Genomic DNA, 15,743 nt, shown 5'->3' with positions numbered 1-15,743 from the left:
TGCTATGGCTGACCTCTCACTTCCTGCAACAAACATGTCCTGACCTCCTGTTTCTGATGCCAGCAAATAGTGTCACCTTGGTTTAAAGTGCCATCCTTTTGCTGATGTGGAATAAGAACCTGGGAGGGGATGGGGAAGGCAGGTTTTAACTAAGCCAAGCCATTGGGCCACATCATGTTAACCTGTCAGCCCGTTTTCCTGCCAGACCGGCCAGACCTCATTAAACCTAATGGGAACTGTCACTGTCACTCCACCCCTGGCCACCTGACCGGTAAAAAGAGGCTGGCAGAGCTTGAAAGAAAAAGACAATATGAGGTGAGAGCAAGGAGAAGAGGGAGAGAAAAGCAGAGGAAGAAAGTTGGAAAAATAGATTACAAGGAAGTCCAATAACAACTTTATGTTGAGAATATAGAATGAGGTAGACACACAGTGTGAGAGCGATGATGATGGCATAGCACAGGACGAAAAAAGAGAGAAGAAAAACAGATTTATAGGCGAGTGATATATACTAATGGAATATAAAGTGGAGATGGATGAGAATAATGTGTGTGTCTTGTGCCTTAACAGGAATAGTAAGACATACCAATAAGAAAATACAGCACAGACAGGCCAGTGGGATATTTACAGTATTTTAGAAATGTACATTTTTATTATTACAACAGCATTTCCAGTTGGTGTGTAAAAAAAATCCTTTGCAAATGATTTAAACACTGCAATTAATTCAGAAAACAGAAGACAACAAGTAGCACAAAGGCACAAAGTTCAAATAGGGGCATGTTTACCACTGTGTTGCATTGCATTTTTTAAAATACTGTAAGCATTTGGGTCCATTTTTGTTTCATATGTGATAAAAATTCAAGAGAGCTCATATTTCTCATTCTACTTATTATAAATGGGTGACAGGTATAGACAGCAGGCAAGTTTAATATCCAAACACTTTTAATTAAGGTTGGTGTAATAACAGCAGAATGTGATTTGCCATTGACCTGCTTAAATTAGCAAGGCCTTTACTGAAAAAAGATCCTCTGAATGACAGGAAATGTTGCTCCAAATGTGCAGGTTACTCATGGCATGTGAACTGATGCATGCTGGTACCATAAGGGATGCTTGACTTGTGTGTTGATAACAGGTAAGCGGTCCCTCTTGTCTTTAGCCCTGAATGGCGAAAAAAGAATTTCAGGAAATGAAAATCTTTGATCCAAAAAATTGGCCGTTAGCAAACTAGGCAAGGAGGAGCTTCAGCTCTCTGCTAAACCTTTTTTCTTTAAGACTCAACCTCTTTTATAGGCCAAACAATACTGATTAAGGCAATTATTTGTGAGGTCTGGCAAGTATTGCAAATACTTGTCACTCTGAACATTTCTGGTGTTTGTATTTTACTGCCATCTTGGGTCTGGGCTAGGTGTGCACCTATTAGCACGCAAATAAAAACGGATTTCTGTAGTTGCTACCATTAAAGGATTATTTCTCCTTCATTCTTTTCCACCATGTTCAGATTTATCTGTGGGGGGTTGGTTGGCTTCTTTTTTTAGATAAATAAAAATAAAGGGCTGTATAAGCTCCACTTAAATAGGAGCAAGAGTGTAGAACAAATGCTTTACAAATATCCAGCTGTGAGTTTAAAAACATTGATTTTTTTTAGGAAACATTTTCTGAGATGCCAAAATTGCAGAGTGTTTTCTGTGAGCCAAATAAATAGCAGGTACACAGAAAAATATCAGTTGCTCTTTTAAAGAAAATGAGAACGCAAGCCGGGTGGCAGTTTCTCTCTGCAAGCTGTTTTTAAGGGATTTTTGAAAATAATGGGAGGCTATTACTTTTGGAAAGTCAGGCGAACTTGCAGCAAAGCACACAGCAGATGATTTGACAGCAGTAAATACTTTACATCAGAGAGTTTCTACTTCATGGACACTAATGGTGACACAGAGTCCACAGAGAGCTCTCAGCGCTTTTTACCTCAAACACAGTCGGACATGGGTTTATGATATCCCTGCTCTTCAGGCTTGCCAGCAGTTGATCAGTGTTTTCCTCTTTTCATTCTTCATTAGGTACGAGAGGGTCACAGATGATAAGGATGGTGTCGATCCAGTAGAGGGGAGGACAGAGACTGCTTGTGTTGCCCAGTACCAAAGCACCACTCTGCGCATCCTCACCCACTTTGTGGCTGACATCAGTGAAAGTAGAGGAGCCATGGAGGAAGATGTACTGGGCCAGCAGACCTTCCTGCTGGGCACCGACTGGCAGGTGGATGTGACACAGTTGGTGAAGGAGTCTCTGAGGGTGGAGGACCCAAAGGTTGCCCAGCTTCTGGATGACCAAGTCGTAATCGGGCTGAGCACTGGAAACACCAAACTACAGGTTGTATTTATGTATATTTTATCACAGTTTCTAAAGCAGAAGTTGTACTGCATGTCTCTGCAGTGTGGCTGTCAGGATTGTTTTGCCATGACTGATCAGTGGGGATTTACACGTTCATCTCATAGACCTAAATTGTAACTGTCACGGAAGCTGCAGTAACTAATGCTTGAATCAGCCATCGCAATACAGTCTTTGTTGTTACTAAGGAAACATGCAGCTTTACTCGATTAAATGACCTGACTGGCTTGGTTGTTTTGGCAGCCAAACAAAAGGTCACAAGTGAGCACAATATCAGACGTATTTGAACTGATAAACTGACATAGACGCAGCAGTAAAGTAACCTGGCAAGTGGATTAGGAAAATTACAATGAGAAGTCTAAAAGCAATAAAGCAAATCCATTCATCTAGACTCTTTTAATGCAAAGTATTTTGATTAGGTTGACATTGAAGTATTAGAAATGTATGAATTAAGCAAAGCACAAGCACGATGGACCAAAACAACTGAATAGAAAAAGTCGGACCACTGTTGACTCTGGTCTTATCCGTCTTATTGTCACAGTCAATATTACCCAACAGGGTTTCAAGTTTTTTCAAGCTGAAAAGCTCCAAACTGTGCTCAGCCGCTTTGCTTTATCAATGCGGAGCAGAATGTGGCTTTCTAGTTTGTTTATAAATGCAGGGACAGGACACACATAGAAAGCATAACTTTAATTCTCCACTAAAGATACCATTAGTCTACTACATTTTTTAAAAAGTTAATGGTCATCTGCTCCAATATTAATGTTCAAAATGTTATTTGAACTTGTAAGCCACAGATAAATAATCATCATATTATCACATTTAAGAGGCTAAGTTATCCAATTTGGGGTCATGATAGATATAAAGATAGATATCAATCAGATAGATGGATAGAAAGTAAGACAGACAGACATAAAAGGTTAACAATAAGCTGATGAACATATGGTGAAGCAGTTATGGACTGAAAGAGTCTGTGCAGAGTATGGTAGAATGTTTTTTTAGTCTAAACGGAGTAAGATATAAAAACAACTATATTGATTGCAGCATGGAACAAACACTTAAGCCTATCATGAGTTGACAAAGAAACATGCCTTCATGGCACGTCTTGTAAAAGCTTGCACCTGTGCAGCCTCTCATTCTGTGACCCTTTCACCGTGTATCTCAGAATACTATTTATCCAATAATCCAATAAGGCGTTTCTCAGTATAGCACATGTTCTCACACACTAAATGAACATCAGTTGTTGAAGCAGTCGAATGGCGTTGTGAAACCTTCCATTTTCTTTTTAAATTCAAGGATATGTTCAATCAGCTATACTACAGTATTACTCTAAATCCACATGGGTTACTATTGTGCCACCACAACAGATCCGACCTTATTTATTTCACTTGTTAGTATCGTGGCTGCTAGTAGTATGTGAATGTGTGAGACAAGAACAAGTGCTTCTTTCACCGCTGGTCACAGGAAACTTTAAATTACAGATAAAGCGATATACAGTGGGGCAAAAAAGTATTTAGTCAGCCATCGATTGTGCAAGTTCCCCCACCTAAAATGATGACAGAGGTCAGTAATTTGCACCAGAGGTACACTTCAACTGTGAGAGACAGAATGTGAAAAAAAAATCCATGAATCCACATGGTAGGATTTGTAAAGAATTTATTCGTAAATCAGGGTGGAAAATAAGTATTTGGTCAATAACAAAAATACAACTCAATACTTTGTAACATAACCTTTGTTGGCAATAACAGAGGTCAAACGTTTACTATAGGTCTTTACCAGGTTTGCACACACAGTAGCTGGTATTTTGGCCCATTCCTCCATGCAGATCTTCTCGAGAGCAGTGATGTTTTGGGGCTGTCGCCAAGCAACACGGACTTTCAACTCCCGCCACAGATTTTCTATGGGGTTGAGGTCTGGAGACTGGCTAGGCCACTCCAGGACTTTCAAATGCTTCTAAAGCACTCCTTTGTTGCCCGGGTGGTGTGTTTTGGATCATTGTCATGTTGGAAGACCCAGCCTCGTTTCATCTTCAAAGTTCTCACTGATGGAAGGAGGTTTTGGCTCAAAATCTCACGATACATGGCCCCATTCATTCTGTCCTTAACACGGATCACTCGTCCTGTCCCCTTGGCAGAAAAACAGCCCCATAGCATGATGTTTCCACCCCCATGCTTCACAGTAGGTATGGTGTTCTTGGGATGCAACTCAGTATTCTTCGTCCTCCAAACACGACGAGTTGAGTTTATACCAAAAAGTTCGACTTTGGTTTCATCTGACCACATGACATTCTCCCAATCCTCTGCTGTATCATCCATGTGCTCTCTGGCAAACTTCAGACGGGCCTGGACATGCACTGGCTTCAGCAGCGGAACACGTCTGGCACTGCGGGATTTGATTCCCTGCCGTTGTAGTGTGTTACTGATGGTGACCTTTGTTACTTTGGTCCCAGCTCTCTGCAGGTCATTCACCAGGTCCCCCCGTGTGGTTCTGGGATCTTTGCTCACCGTTCTCATGATCATTTTGACCCCACGGGATGAGATCTTGCGTGGAGCCCCAGATCGAGGGAGATTATCAGTGGTCTTGTATGTCTTCCATTTTCTGATGATTGCTCCCACAGTTGATTTTTTCACACCAAGCTGCTTGCCTATTGTAGATTCACTCTTCCCAGTCTGGTGCAGGTCTACAATACTTTTCCTGGTGTCCTTCGAAAGCTCTTTGGTCTTGGCCATGGCGGAGTTTGGAGTCTGACTGTTTGAGGCTGTGGACAGGTGTCTTTTATACAGATGATGAGTTCAAACAGGTGCCATTCATACAGGTAATGAGTGGGGGACAGAAAAGCTTCTTACAGAAGACGTTACAGGTCTGTGAGAGCCAGAGATTTTCCTTGTTCGAGGTGACCAAATACTTATTTTCCACCCTAATTTACGAATAAATTCTTTACAAATCCTACCATGTGAATTCATTGGGTTTTTTTTTACCTCTGGTGCAAATTACTGACCTCCGTCATCATTTTAAGTGGGGGAACTTGCGCAATCGGTGGCTGACTAAATACTTTTTTGCCCCACTGTATGAAAGAAGCTTGTGTTAATTAAATCAAAATGCAGAGAAAGTTTAAATAGTCTGCAGCTATCCAGCTGTCCATTTTAAGTCAACGTTGTTGCCTGTGTGCTATCAGCTTATGTATTTTTAGTGTAGTGCTTGGCATGCCATGCTGGTCAGGTCAAAGTTTATGGGCTTCATCGAGTGAAATCATGTTAAAGCTTAGTGTAGTAGGTGGACAAATGACAGAATCAGCTCCATAAGCCCAACAGTCAGCCTAATGATGTCATGGTCCTGGGTCGTGCGACCCAGTGTTTTGAGTCTTAGTCTATTTTGATGTTTATTGTTTGTTTAGGTTCATTAAGTTTTTCTAGCTCATTTGTTATTGTATTACCCTTGTGTTAAGTCTCCCTTGCCCTTCATGTGTTTATGTCTGTGTGTCTTATATTGTCAAGTTCATGTTATCGTTTCTGTCATCTTCCCCTGTAGTCGGTCTCCCTGGTTCGTGTGCCTACCCGTTATGTGTCATGTCTGTGTGGCTCTTGTTGTCTAGTTCGTTTCATATCTATGTCTCCGTGTTTCCTGTTTTATTTTGAAAGAGTCTGTTCTTTGTTCACTGCATTTAGTTTACTCTCCGCTGTGTTGTCATTATGTTTCATTCTGGTCAGCTGTGTCCCCATGTGTCTCCACTTCCCCTGATCACCTCATGTGTGTATTTAGTCCTCAGCCTTGCTGTGTTCAGTGTTGCGTCGTCTGTGTTCTCAACCACCATGTTTGCATTCATAGTTTTCTGTGGGATCATAGTACCAGTTTCCCAGTTTAGTTATAGTTTAGTTTCGTCACTGTGCTTTTGCCTTGTTTGACCCCCATGTCATCAGCCAAAATAAAGGCTCGCTTTTCGTTTGAACTCAGTTTCGTGTCTTCGCCCATGTCTGCACCTGAGTCCTCCACACACTCTCCACTCGGTCTGCCACTGTGGATCGTGACAAATGAACTACTGGTGGTGGTATTCAAGCCTTTTTATGTTTTATTTTCTCTTAAAATCAGCACAACCTATTTCAGCATCATGCTTTCTATGACTTGTGCTTCTCATTATAGGTCCATAATTTGTTGGACAAAGAAACAATTTTTCTCATTTTATCACAGTGGATTTTAAATCAAAAAATCAATTGAAGTGCACTTCCAGCTTTAATTCAAGGTTTTTTTCCTGTGGAGATATTCTTATCCATGGTCTCCCATTTTCAGGGGCTCAACATTAATCGGACATACAAACATAATTTCAAAATATGAGGATTATTTTTAAGACTTGGATCAAAGTCCTTTGTAGTCAATGACTGTCTGAAGTGTAGAACTCATGGACATCACCAAATACTGTTTACTCCCTTGAAATTTTCTGCTAAGTCTTTACTGCAGCCACTTTCACTTCTCTCTCTCAGCCTTCAGTTTTGTCTTCAGTAACAAAAAAACATTTTATATCTTTGCCTTGACTAACCCTTGGGTTGCATTTGGCTGAACCGTAGAAGATTATAATGTTGTACATTTCAGAAAATCTCATTCTACATCTATCAGCAGTCACATCAATGCTATTGAGTCTTACATGTCCATCCCATAACATTGTCTCCGCCGTGTTAGACAGGTAATGAGGTATACTACAGTTGCTCTTTTCCTTTTCTGTACTTTTTCCTTCCTTCACATTATTCTGGCACAAGTTAATTTTCATTTCATTGTGTTTTGTTGGGAAACCGGTGGTTTGCACCTTACTCTGGATTTCCATTTATTAAGGTTTCTCTTGATTGCAGACATTGCAAATGAATTCCTACCTCCTCTCAAGTGTTCTTCACTTGGTTAGACTTGGTTAGATCTCATGAAGTTGCTTTTCTTAACCATGGAAATAAGTCTGTTGTAAATAATAACTTCGTTGTCTTCTGTAGTCTTTGAGGCCTTTTGGTGTTTATAAGCTAGTCAGTGCATTCCTTCTTTTCAATAATGTATTAAATTGTTCTGTTGGACACTAAAGTTTTTTTGCTAAACTTCTGATTTATTTATTTTATGTTTTTTTTTTTTCCAACCTAGTAACAACCTCCCCTACTTGCACTCACATCTGTTAGGCTTTCATATTTAAAATTACATTGCAAAGCAATTAAATACAAATTCAACATTTTGAGTCAACTTTAGATATGCCTAATTAATTTGTCACATCTCACCTGACCATGAAACCGCTTTTCAGTCAACCGTCCTATCCGGTCGTTAAGTGATGTTGTGACGAATCCTACTTCCGGGCCTAAAGTAGTCTGCGTTTAATATGGCTTTTGTGTTGTTAACATGTTTAATGTTTTGTATTTTCTTCTATTTGATCTCAAAAAGCTCCTAAAACAGTCAGTGATCCCTGTTGACCTCCCTCAGCTTTTATTACCGCTAATCATTTATTTAAGCTCAGTTTTAAAACCTTAGCATGTAACTACAGCCCAGCCCATGCAGCAGTATATGAATGACTAACCTCGTATTGTGGATGGATTATCTCAGTTATTCTCCTGGCTGAAGTTTGGTCCTTTTACAGCATCCTGCCATGCGATTACATTTGTTCCTGACCACCGAGAACACTCACGGTAACTTTTATCGAGTGGAAAAAAAAGTTAGCTTGTTTATATTATGCTAACATAGCTGTGTCGCTAGCGGTCACGTAGCACATCATTATATACCAGCTAGCCAAACTTCAGTAACCCTACAAACGTCACTGCTGTTTAGTTTTCTGTCTTCATTTATGTTGGAAGTGATAACAGAGCTGTACGTTTTAATTTGTTTCCAAAACCCCGCAGTCAGGACATGCTATATTGTATTTAGATAGAAGCTAGCGAGCTAACTTCCTGCTAACTTCTAACTCCGTTAAATGTCATAAATTCCATTTTCATGGATGCCTGGATGTTAATCTCAATTGTTACACCTGGTAGAGCAGAACGCTGATCATTTTATTAAAGATGAAAGACTTTAGACAGTTTTTCAACTCTCAGTAATGCCATAGTGATCGTTTGATATATGGACCTGCAGCGGAGTTTAGGTCCAGACACGGCTAGTGACGTCAGACTTAACGACCGGATTAATTCTGAGCTTCCAAAAATGGGGAACTGTGTATATTGTATGTGCATGTGTGTAATTCCTAAAGTGTTAATGGAAAAGTTTTGTGAAACCCTTTGAATTGAAACTAAAAGTCTGCACTACAAATTGATTGTTTGATTTAAAATACACTGTGGCAGTGTACAGAGGCAGAACTGCAATTTTTGGTTTGTTATATTGGTTCATTCCCAACATCTTAAATGCAATTTTAAAAATAGTATTTATACAGGTGGACATATTGTAGTATTACACTAATAACCCGCAAGTGTAGCTTATTAGAGGAATGTGCAAGAGGAACATATACTCATTATTTTCAAACATTTTGTCTTTTTTGTTCTTCTACTGTTGATTTTATTCAGATATGTAAAAAGAAGATTGAAAAGCAAAGTTGCAATGGTTTTTTTTCTCTTTTCTTCGTAAATACACGAGCCATGGACCCTGAATAGGATAAGTAGTTACTCATAAATGGAAGCCCATTAAAAAATATACCCAAGGTCTTGTTAGACCTAGAAAGTAGCATTTACAGTTTTACATCTGACAGTTGTGTAGATTGTTAAATCAGCCAATAGTCTAAATTAATTTAGGCCCATTCCACATAATAAAGTGCTGTGAGTATAACCTTTTATCTTTTCCAGTGCTACCATATGATAGAGTGGTAATACAGTTTCATTTAGATTCAGCTTTGAAGTATTATAATGGAAAACTTTGATTATGTGTAACTAAAGGCAAAGATTTCAAAAGGTCATTGATTCTAGAAGATTCTATATCAGGTAGGGAATTGGAAATGTGATTGCCGATATACACTATGCTGCAAGTTTGATAGTGTGGCAAAAGAAAGTAACAAATCCATTTAAGCACTGCCTTTCTCACATGTTATGGATAGAGTGCTTACATGCAAAACACATTAAGCTATTAACCTTTGCAAATGTGTTAGTTTGTAAGTCTGAGACTCATTGTGTGAGCCTCAGTAGATTTTATATATTAGTATCGGTTGCACCAGACTAGTTCCAGGTGCACATGGGATTTCAGGTTCATACAAGACAAGGCAGCTCTGACAGCTGTGAATAGATAGTGGTAAACCTGAAAGGAGTACTTAATTGCTCTCTCGAGAAAGAATGAAGGAATCTGTAAACTCTAGAGCCAGAATAAGGAAGGGACTTGACATCTCTGGAAGTCTTCTGGGAGACTCTCACGAATATGGATGTAGGCCAAAAGCAGTGTTTGCGCTTTCTCTAATGGTGTGAAGCAGAGACAGAACATTTCTAAAAAATGGACAAAGGAGACTGATGAAGGGGTTAGAAGAAGGGATCTGACTTCCATCACAGAACTGGGGGAAAGAATCTTGACATCCCAAGATGAGAGCAGTACAAAGTGTGGGCATTGTTAGTATGGAGTTGGGGTTTGGTGGAGAGGAGTATTGTTCCTTTTTGAGCGATGCTAAAATCACTTCTGACATCGTGTGGACAGCTCTATAGTAGGTTTATAGATTATACCTTTAGAGGAGAATGATACAGGTCATTCTTATCCTTCTCCAAAATGGACTTCTTCTTAACTTCTCAAACTTTGCCTTATATACCAATTTCCTTGCTTCTATTTTAATATCTTAAGTTCCTAGTAAGTATGCGTCATCTGCAAATCCGTTTTTATTTAATTTTATCGTAAAGTGGAATAAAATAGATCTAAGCATCCAATGTTGGAGGAAAAGAAAAGATAATGATGGTGGATTTACTTGAAGAATAAACGGCTGCTGCAAACTCTAAAATAATATAACAAACCAGCAGCTGTATTTTTTTTTTGCTCATTTTGCTTTCCTTTTTGTCTGTAAAAAAAGAAAAACCCAGATTTCACATCAATTAGTGTGTATCTTTATTTTTATTATTCTTTATTTTTGAAAATATTCAACAATCTTCATATTTACCAGCTGTCTGGTTCTTTAATGTTTGCTTTTACATCAAAGATCAGGTTGATGCCTGTTTTGAGACCATGCTCATTTATGCTGGTTAACATTCAGATATCAGTTTCATTGTGTGACTAGCAATGCAAAGAAAAAATGCAAAGAGCTAAACCAAAGAGAAGAAAACATGGAATTGGTCTGTACAAATGAGGCAGTGATCTGTGCTGACAGTTCATTATGGCTGGTAAATGCAGCCATGTGGGGGCGGCAGGAGGAGAGACGGGAGCCCTAATTGGAGCGGATGGGAGGGATTCTCATATCATAACAATATCACAACTATTTACATGCTTACACCTCTGGCAACTCAGAGACTTAGAGAGTGTGCTATTAGGGAGGAGATCGTTTTTGCCATGTGAGTTCAGGAGCACTTCATGTGTTAGTATGTGCCTGTTTTTATAATCACAGAATATAAAATCATAAAATACGAAAGTTTAGGTTAAAGAATACAAAAGAATAGTATTTTCTTTCTCTACCAATCAAAAGTATACGTTTACTGCATTTTTTGTTCCAGGGCTGAAAAAGTATGATTTTTTTGTGTGTTCAAGAAACTAAATCTGCTTTGACCACAATCATTCTTAAGTCATAATGGCTACGATGAAGCGCTTTTAGACCGTAGGAAGTTCTTATAATTGTGGAAGGAAGAGCCGCCTTTCTTCGTGCTTGCACTGCAGGATCTAAGAAACATCAAAGGCCTTAGATGTCAGTTCTCAGGGCTTTTTCTGAGCTCCTAGCTCCCAGTACGTATTCTCCTGGCACACCAGGGACCTTTGATTGACACAGCATCAGACTGACACCAGCTCTTGCTATGATAAAAAAAGAAGAAAAAAAACAAACATTGGTAAAACATTGGACTGACAGTGAAGCCAAGGCTTTAATAAGACTATGTTGTGGAGGAAATACATCCCAACTGTGACACATACCAAATGCCAGACGGCTGTTACATAATTTCAAATGTTCCTACTGGTGATGTGAATACAAACAGAAAAATAACCCTTGAAGTTATGTAGTTCTTGGGGCGCTACCCTTAGGGCATAGTTCTCAAAGTTTTGATGACTTAGTGCCAATTTAGGAAGCCAACGTATAGTTGAGGGCTTCACAGGGAAGATAAATCATTAAAACATTTTTTTCTTTTGGTGTTTATAATGTGTCTGTTCATAGGATGGTGTTTTATGTTTGTAACTGTGGTTTTTGCTCTAGTTTATACTTTCCTAAGCATTAGCAAGGTCAGTTTTTCTATTCCTTTAGTAAGAAGTCAATTATATTTATTTATTCCAAAGTCAGGAATGTTTAGTGTGAGCTGTGGCTACAGTTGAAATCAACGATAAAATCTCCCTTAGTTTTATACTACTGTTTTTTTCTAATACAAAAACATGGACAAACAATGTCTTCCTGGCGACCAGGTTGTCACAAAATACTTTTATTCTGTGTCATTTGGGAGAGCAGTTTAAAACCATGCATTTTCAATATGTGGTGATTGCACATATATTGTACCGACTTAAATTTGATAACAGTTGGCGTACTCTGTAAATATGTATTCTGAGAAGGAACTACCTTTGCCAAAACTCCATTTAAATTCCAGGATTTAGCAGAAGGGCTGTGGGAAAAGACATCTGATCCTTTACGTTGACACCACTATAAACAACAAAATCCTAATGGACTACCATTAGTAACAAAGCAATAAGGGTTTTTTTTGTTTGTTTGTTTATGTGTTCCAGGTGCTGTCCCCTCTGACATCATCAGTCCTGGCTGAAAGGAGCATCAGAGTGGTGGATGATAAAGTGAGCGTGACAGAGCTAGGGGTGCAGTTGGTATCTGGATTAACTCTGTCCCTGCAGCTCAGCCCAGGCAGCAACAGGGCTATTGTTGCCACTGCAACAACACAGGAAGTTATTGAATCTCTCAAGCAGGTATGACTTCTATAATAATATATAATATAGGTAATATAGACATATAAACATTTTACATGGCAATTTGACTAATAACTGCTCATCCAACAGTAAGACTAGAGTGGACTTGTTGATGCAAAATTAGCATTTTTCTGTGAGTCTGATTTGGCTTCATATTTGGCTTTATGCTCAGCTCAGTCATAATAGCTTGCAAGTTTAGAAATGGATTAGGTTTATTACGAAGTCTATGGTATTCATTGTTGTTTAGAATTAATTCACTTTTCATATACAAAGCTTTCTCTTTGATTTGCATCTCTAACCATGGAACAGCTCTGTTATTCCTATAATTATAATTTCAAATGAAGGTAGGCTACAGTCTCTTTCCCTAGAAAGGATATTTAGCTTTCAGGAGAATAGTTTTGTATCCGTTCTATCCAATTGTTTCAATGAACCTTTGTTAACACTGACTTTTCTGTCCTCCATGTTCCTCTACTTTATTTTTTAGTGTCTGTTTTTAGTTTATGGTCCTTATGTATTAATAAGAATTGTGAAGAATATTATTTTTACTGTGTAACGTTGGGGGTTTTTTTTTGTTTGTTTGTTTTTTTGTTTTGATTTCTTAGGAGTCCCTCATCAGTGCTTGGCTTCATTTCAGTGACGGATCCATGACTCCTCTAGATAACTACAACCCTGCCCATTTTACCCTGGCAGCCACCTCATTGGATGAACAGGTTGTGGTGGTGCAGCAAAGTCCAGCATGGAAGTGGCCTATCATTGTTGCCAAAGGAGAAGGTCAAGGTTTGCTTGTACGTGTTGAAATGAGCCCATCAGAAATGTGCCAGAAGGGAAAACGACATACTGTTTTAGCCACAGGAATGGCGAGCACACATGTAAGACTTGGTCAAACAGAGGAACAATTCAGACAGCCAGGTGGCCGACGTACACGCCCTGACCCTCCATATTATGGCGGATCTATCTCTGACATGGAAACTGGGTTAAATAACCGTGGAGCCACTACCATCAGGGGCCATGTTCCAGTAAGGCCAAGTGGGGGCCGTCTTTCAGCAGAAGTTGGAGCAAGGGCTCCAAATGAATTCTCTGAATATCCCGATCAGGCCGAGCTGCCCCGGAGCCGCAGCACTGATGAGGACTTGTTGACCTCCCGACGAGGCCTGACGGACTTGGAGATCGGTATGTATGCCCTGCTGGGAGTTTTCTGTCTGGCCATTTTGGTTTTTCTCATTAACTGCATCTCTTATGCATACAAGTACCGTAGCAAGCAGTTCTCCTTGGAGGCTCCAGAGGCAATGCCTCATGCACATGACTGGGTTTGGCTTGGCCAAGAGGAGGGGCTGTGTCTCCAACAACAGCAGCAGGACGAACTGGGCGGTACCCTAGAAGAAGGTAGTCAGCTATTAAATGGAGGCCTCCAGCGAGGTAATACTGGTGGAGCAGGATGTAGCTCAAGTGGGAGGGATCACAGGAATGAGTCACTTAACTCACCCACCACCAAGAGAAAGAGGGTGAAGTTCACCACTTTTTCAAGTGTCAAGTCGAGTAATGGGTGTCCTGCCCTCAGCCCCTTAGCACTAGTGCAGACCAGTGAGATAAAATGGGTATGTCCAGACATCGAGCTCGGAGACTCAAAGGATCTTAGGAACTACATGGAAAAGCTTAATGAGAACGCAATTAAGAACATTGCATAGGGGGTACTGGGTGTTTTCATTGAACTAAAGAGAAACTCACCTGAATGCCTTCAGACTAACAAGGGAAGGAGGGTTACGAAGGAGAGGTGAAGAAGAGACTGAAGCCGCTGTTAAACTGTACACCTTACCATAGCAAGAGGATGGTGCATTCAGTTTTTTCATGAAAGTACTCAGAAAAGGTCGAGCTATGGACTACAAAAAGATACCACAACACCACAGCATCAAGAAGAAAATGTGAAATTAGTATTGTTGCTTAAATTAAATGTATGTTCTTTGTTTCTAGTTTTCTTTCCTACGCACCATCTACACCGCTTTGTTTTGTTTTTTCAAATCGCCATGTTTTAATATCACGTTTGTTGTAATTTTTGCGACTTTCTGTTATTTTTCTAGAGGCTTCTTTCCCTGTCAGAAATTATTGAATCTAGGAGAGTAAGGTTAAAAGAAATTTTGTATTGTAAATAAAAGCAGAGTTTAATTTGGAAGGACTGTATGTATAGCAACATTTTTTAAAGTGATGTATGGTTTTGTTTTGCTTTAGTTTCTTTTCAGTTAGTTTTGTCTCCAGAAAGCAGATCCATGCATGATGTTATTTAAAAGGAGGCATGTGAGTCTGATCTGGTATGCAAACTGAAAATTTGTAGATAACTAATACCAGTACCCCTGGAGACATGTCATTCACTGTGGGTGAGTTTAGCTTTGAATTCAATATGTTGATGTTGGTTTAAGAGATTTATTGGGCCCTACATTTTCCCTCCTTATATTGGTTTATGTAACCTCCTGTTGCATAGTTCACATTAAACTGACTTTTTAGGATTCAAAAGGACAAATTTTGATTAAATCAGAATAGTCAATATAAATATACTGACACAACCAAAAGTATCAAAGACAATCACATTTAAAAAAAATAAAAAAAATAAAAAAAATTCTTCATTATAATTTTCCCGTAAAACTTGTCCAGGTTTCAAGTTGTGTGGCCCAAATTAGGTGGACGTCAGAAAACACATTTACAGTGATTTTTCAAATTGCTGTATGACATTTTGAATCCTGTAAACTGTAGAAGAAAGCCCAAATCTGACCCTTTTGCTTTTTGTCATAAGCAGTATTAGTCAGTTCCAACATTTTCTACTGTATGTCTGTTTTAAAATTGGCTGGTGGACTAATTAAACCCTGAAGTTGACTCTTCCTTTTTTTTTTGTGGCTGTGTGATTTATTGGCCTAGCCATTGTTTTCCAATCTCAGTCCATCAAATACTGCTCTCACGAATAACCACAGAGACAGTGGCTTCATCAGATATCAAAACGATGATTGGTGCAGCTTTTGGAGTTCTTCACATTTCTCTTCAAAAGGCAAAAGTAAAAGATGTTTTTTGTTTGTTTGTTTTTTTTATTTGTTTCACAAGTGAATACTGTTAAGATAATATTATATATTGGCTTTACACCGCACCGTGATTTGAAATAGACAAACCGAAAAAAATATAAACACAATAATATTTTTACCATCATAATGTCAGCCACGAGTTTTGATTCCATAATGTCTGTTTGTTTGCTTTGGAAGCATGGTCTTTGGAAGTAACCAAAGTTGGATGAGTTAGATGAGAGGAGAGGGTAGAGTGTGCCAAGTTAACAGCCAAAATTTGCAGAACTGGTCAGCCCTTTAAGCCCCAGGTAGGTT

The 15,743-nt window shown here is 39.2% G+C and overlaps 1 protein-coding gene across 1 annotated transcript in view; it reads left to right on the top strand.

Annotated features, from left to right (window-relative positions):
- Positions 1 to 15,254, top strand: part of LOC146570720 (transmembrane protein 132C) — a 174,474-nt gene extending 159,220 nt beyond the window's left edge. The window contains exons 8-10 of the mRNA XM_085279345.1: positions 2,049 to 2,358; positions 12,196 to 12,387; positions 12,990 to 15,254. Coding sequence (XP_085135471.1) covers positions 2,049 to 2,358; positions 12,196 to 12,387; positions 12,990 to 14,072 — 1,585 coding nt within the window. The 3' untranslated portion in view covers positions 14,073 to 15,254. The remainder of the gene's footprint in view (positions 1 to 2,048; positions 2,359 to 12,195; positions 12,388 to 12,989) is intronic.
- Positions 15,255 to 15,743: the final 489 nt, after the last annotated feature.

The sequence above is a fragment of the Mchenga conophoros genome, linkage group LG7 (assembly GCF_057382185.1).
Source record: "Mchenga conophoros isolate Kocher_MC1m ecotype Shallow Benthic linkage group LG7, M_conophoros_male_GT1.1, whole genome shotgun sequence".
NCBI lineage: Eukaryota > Metazoa > Chordata > Actinopteri > Cichliformes > Cichlidae > Mchenga > Mchenga conophoros.
This window is presented reverse-complemented; position numbering and strand designations above follow the sequence as displayed.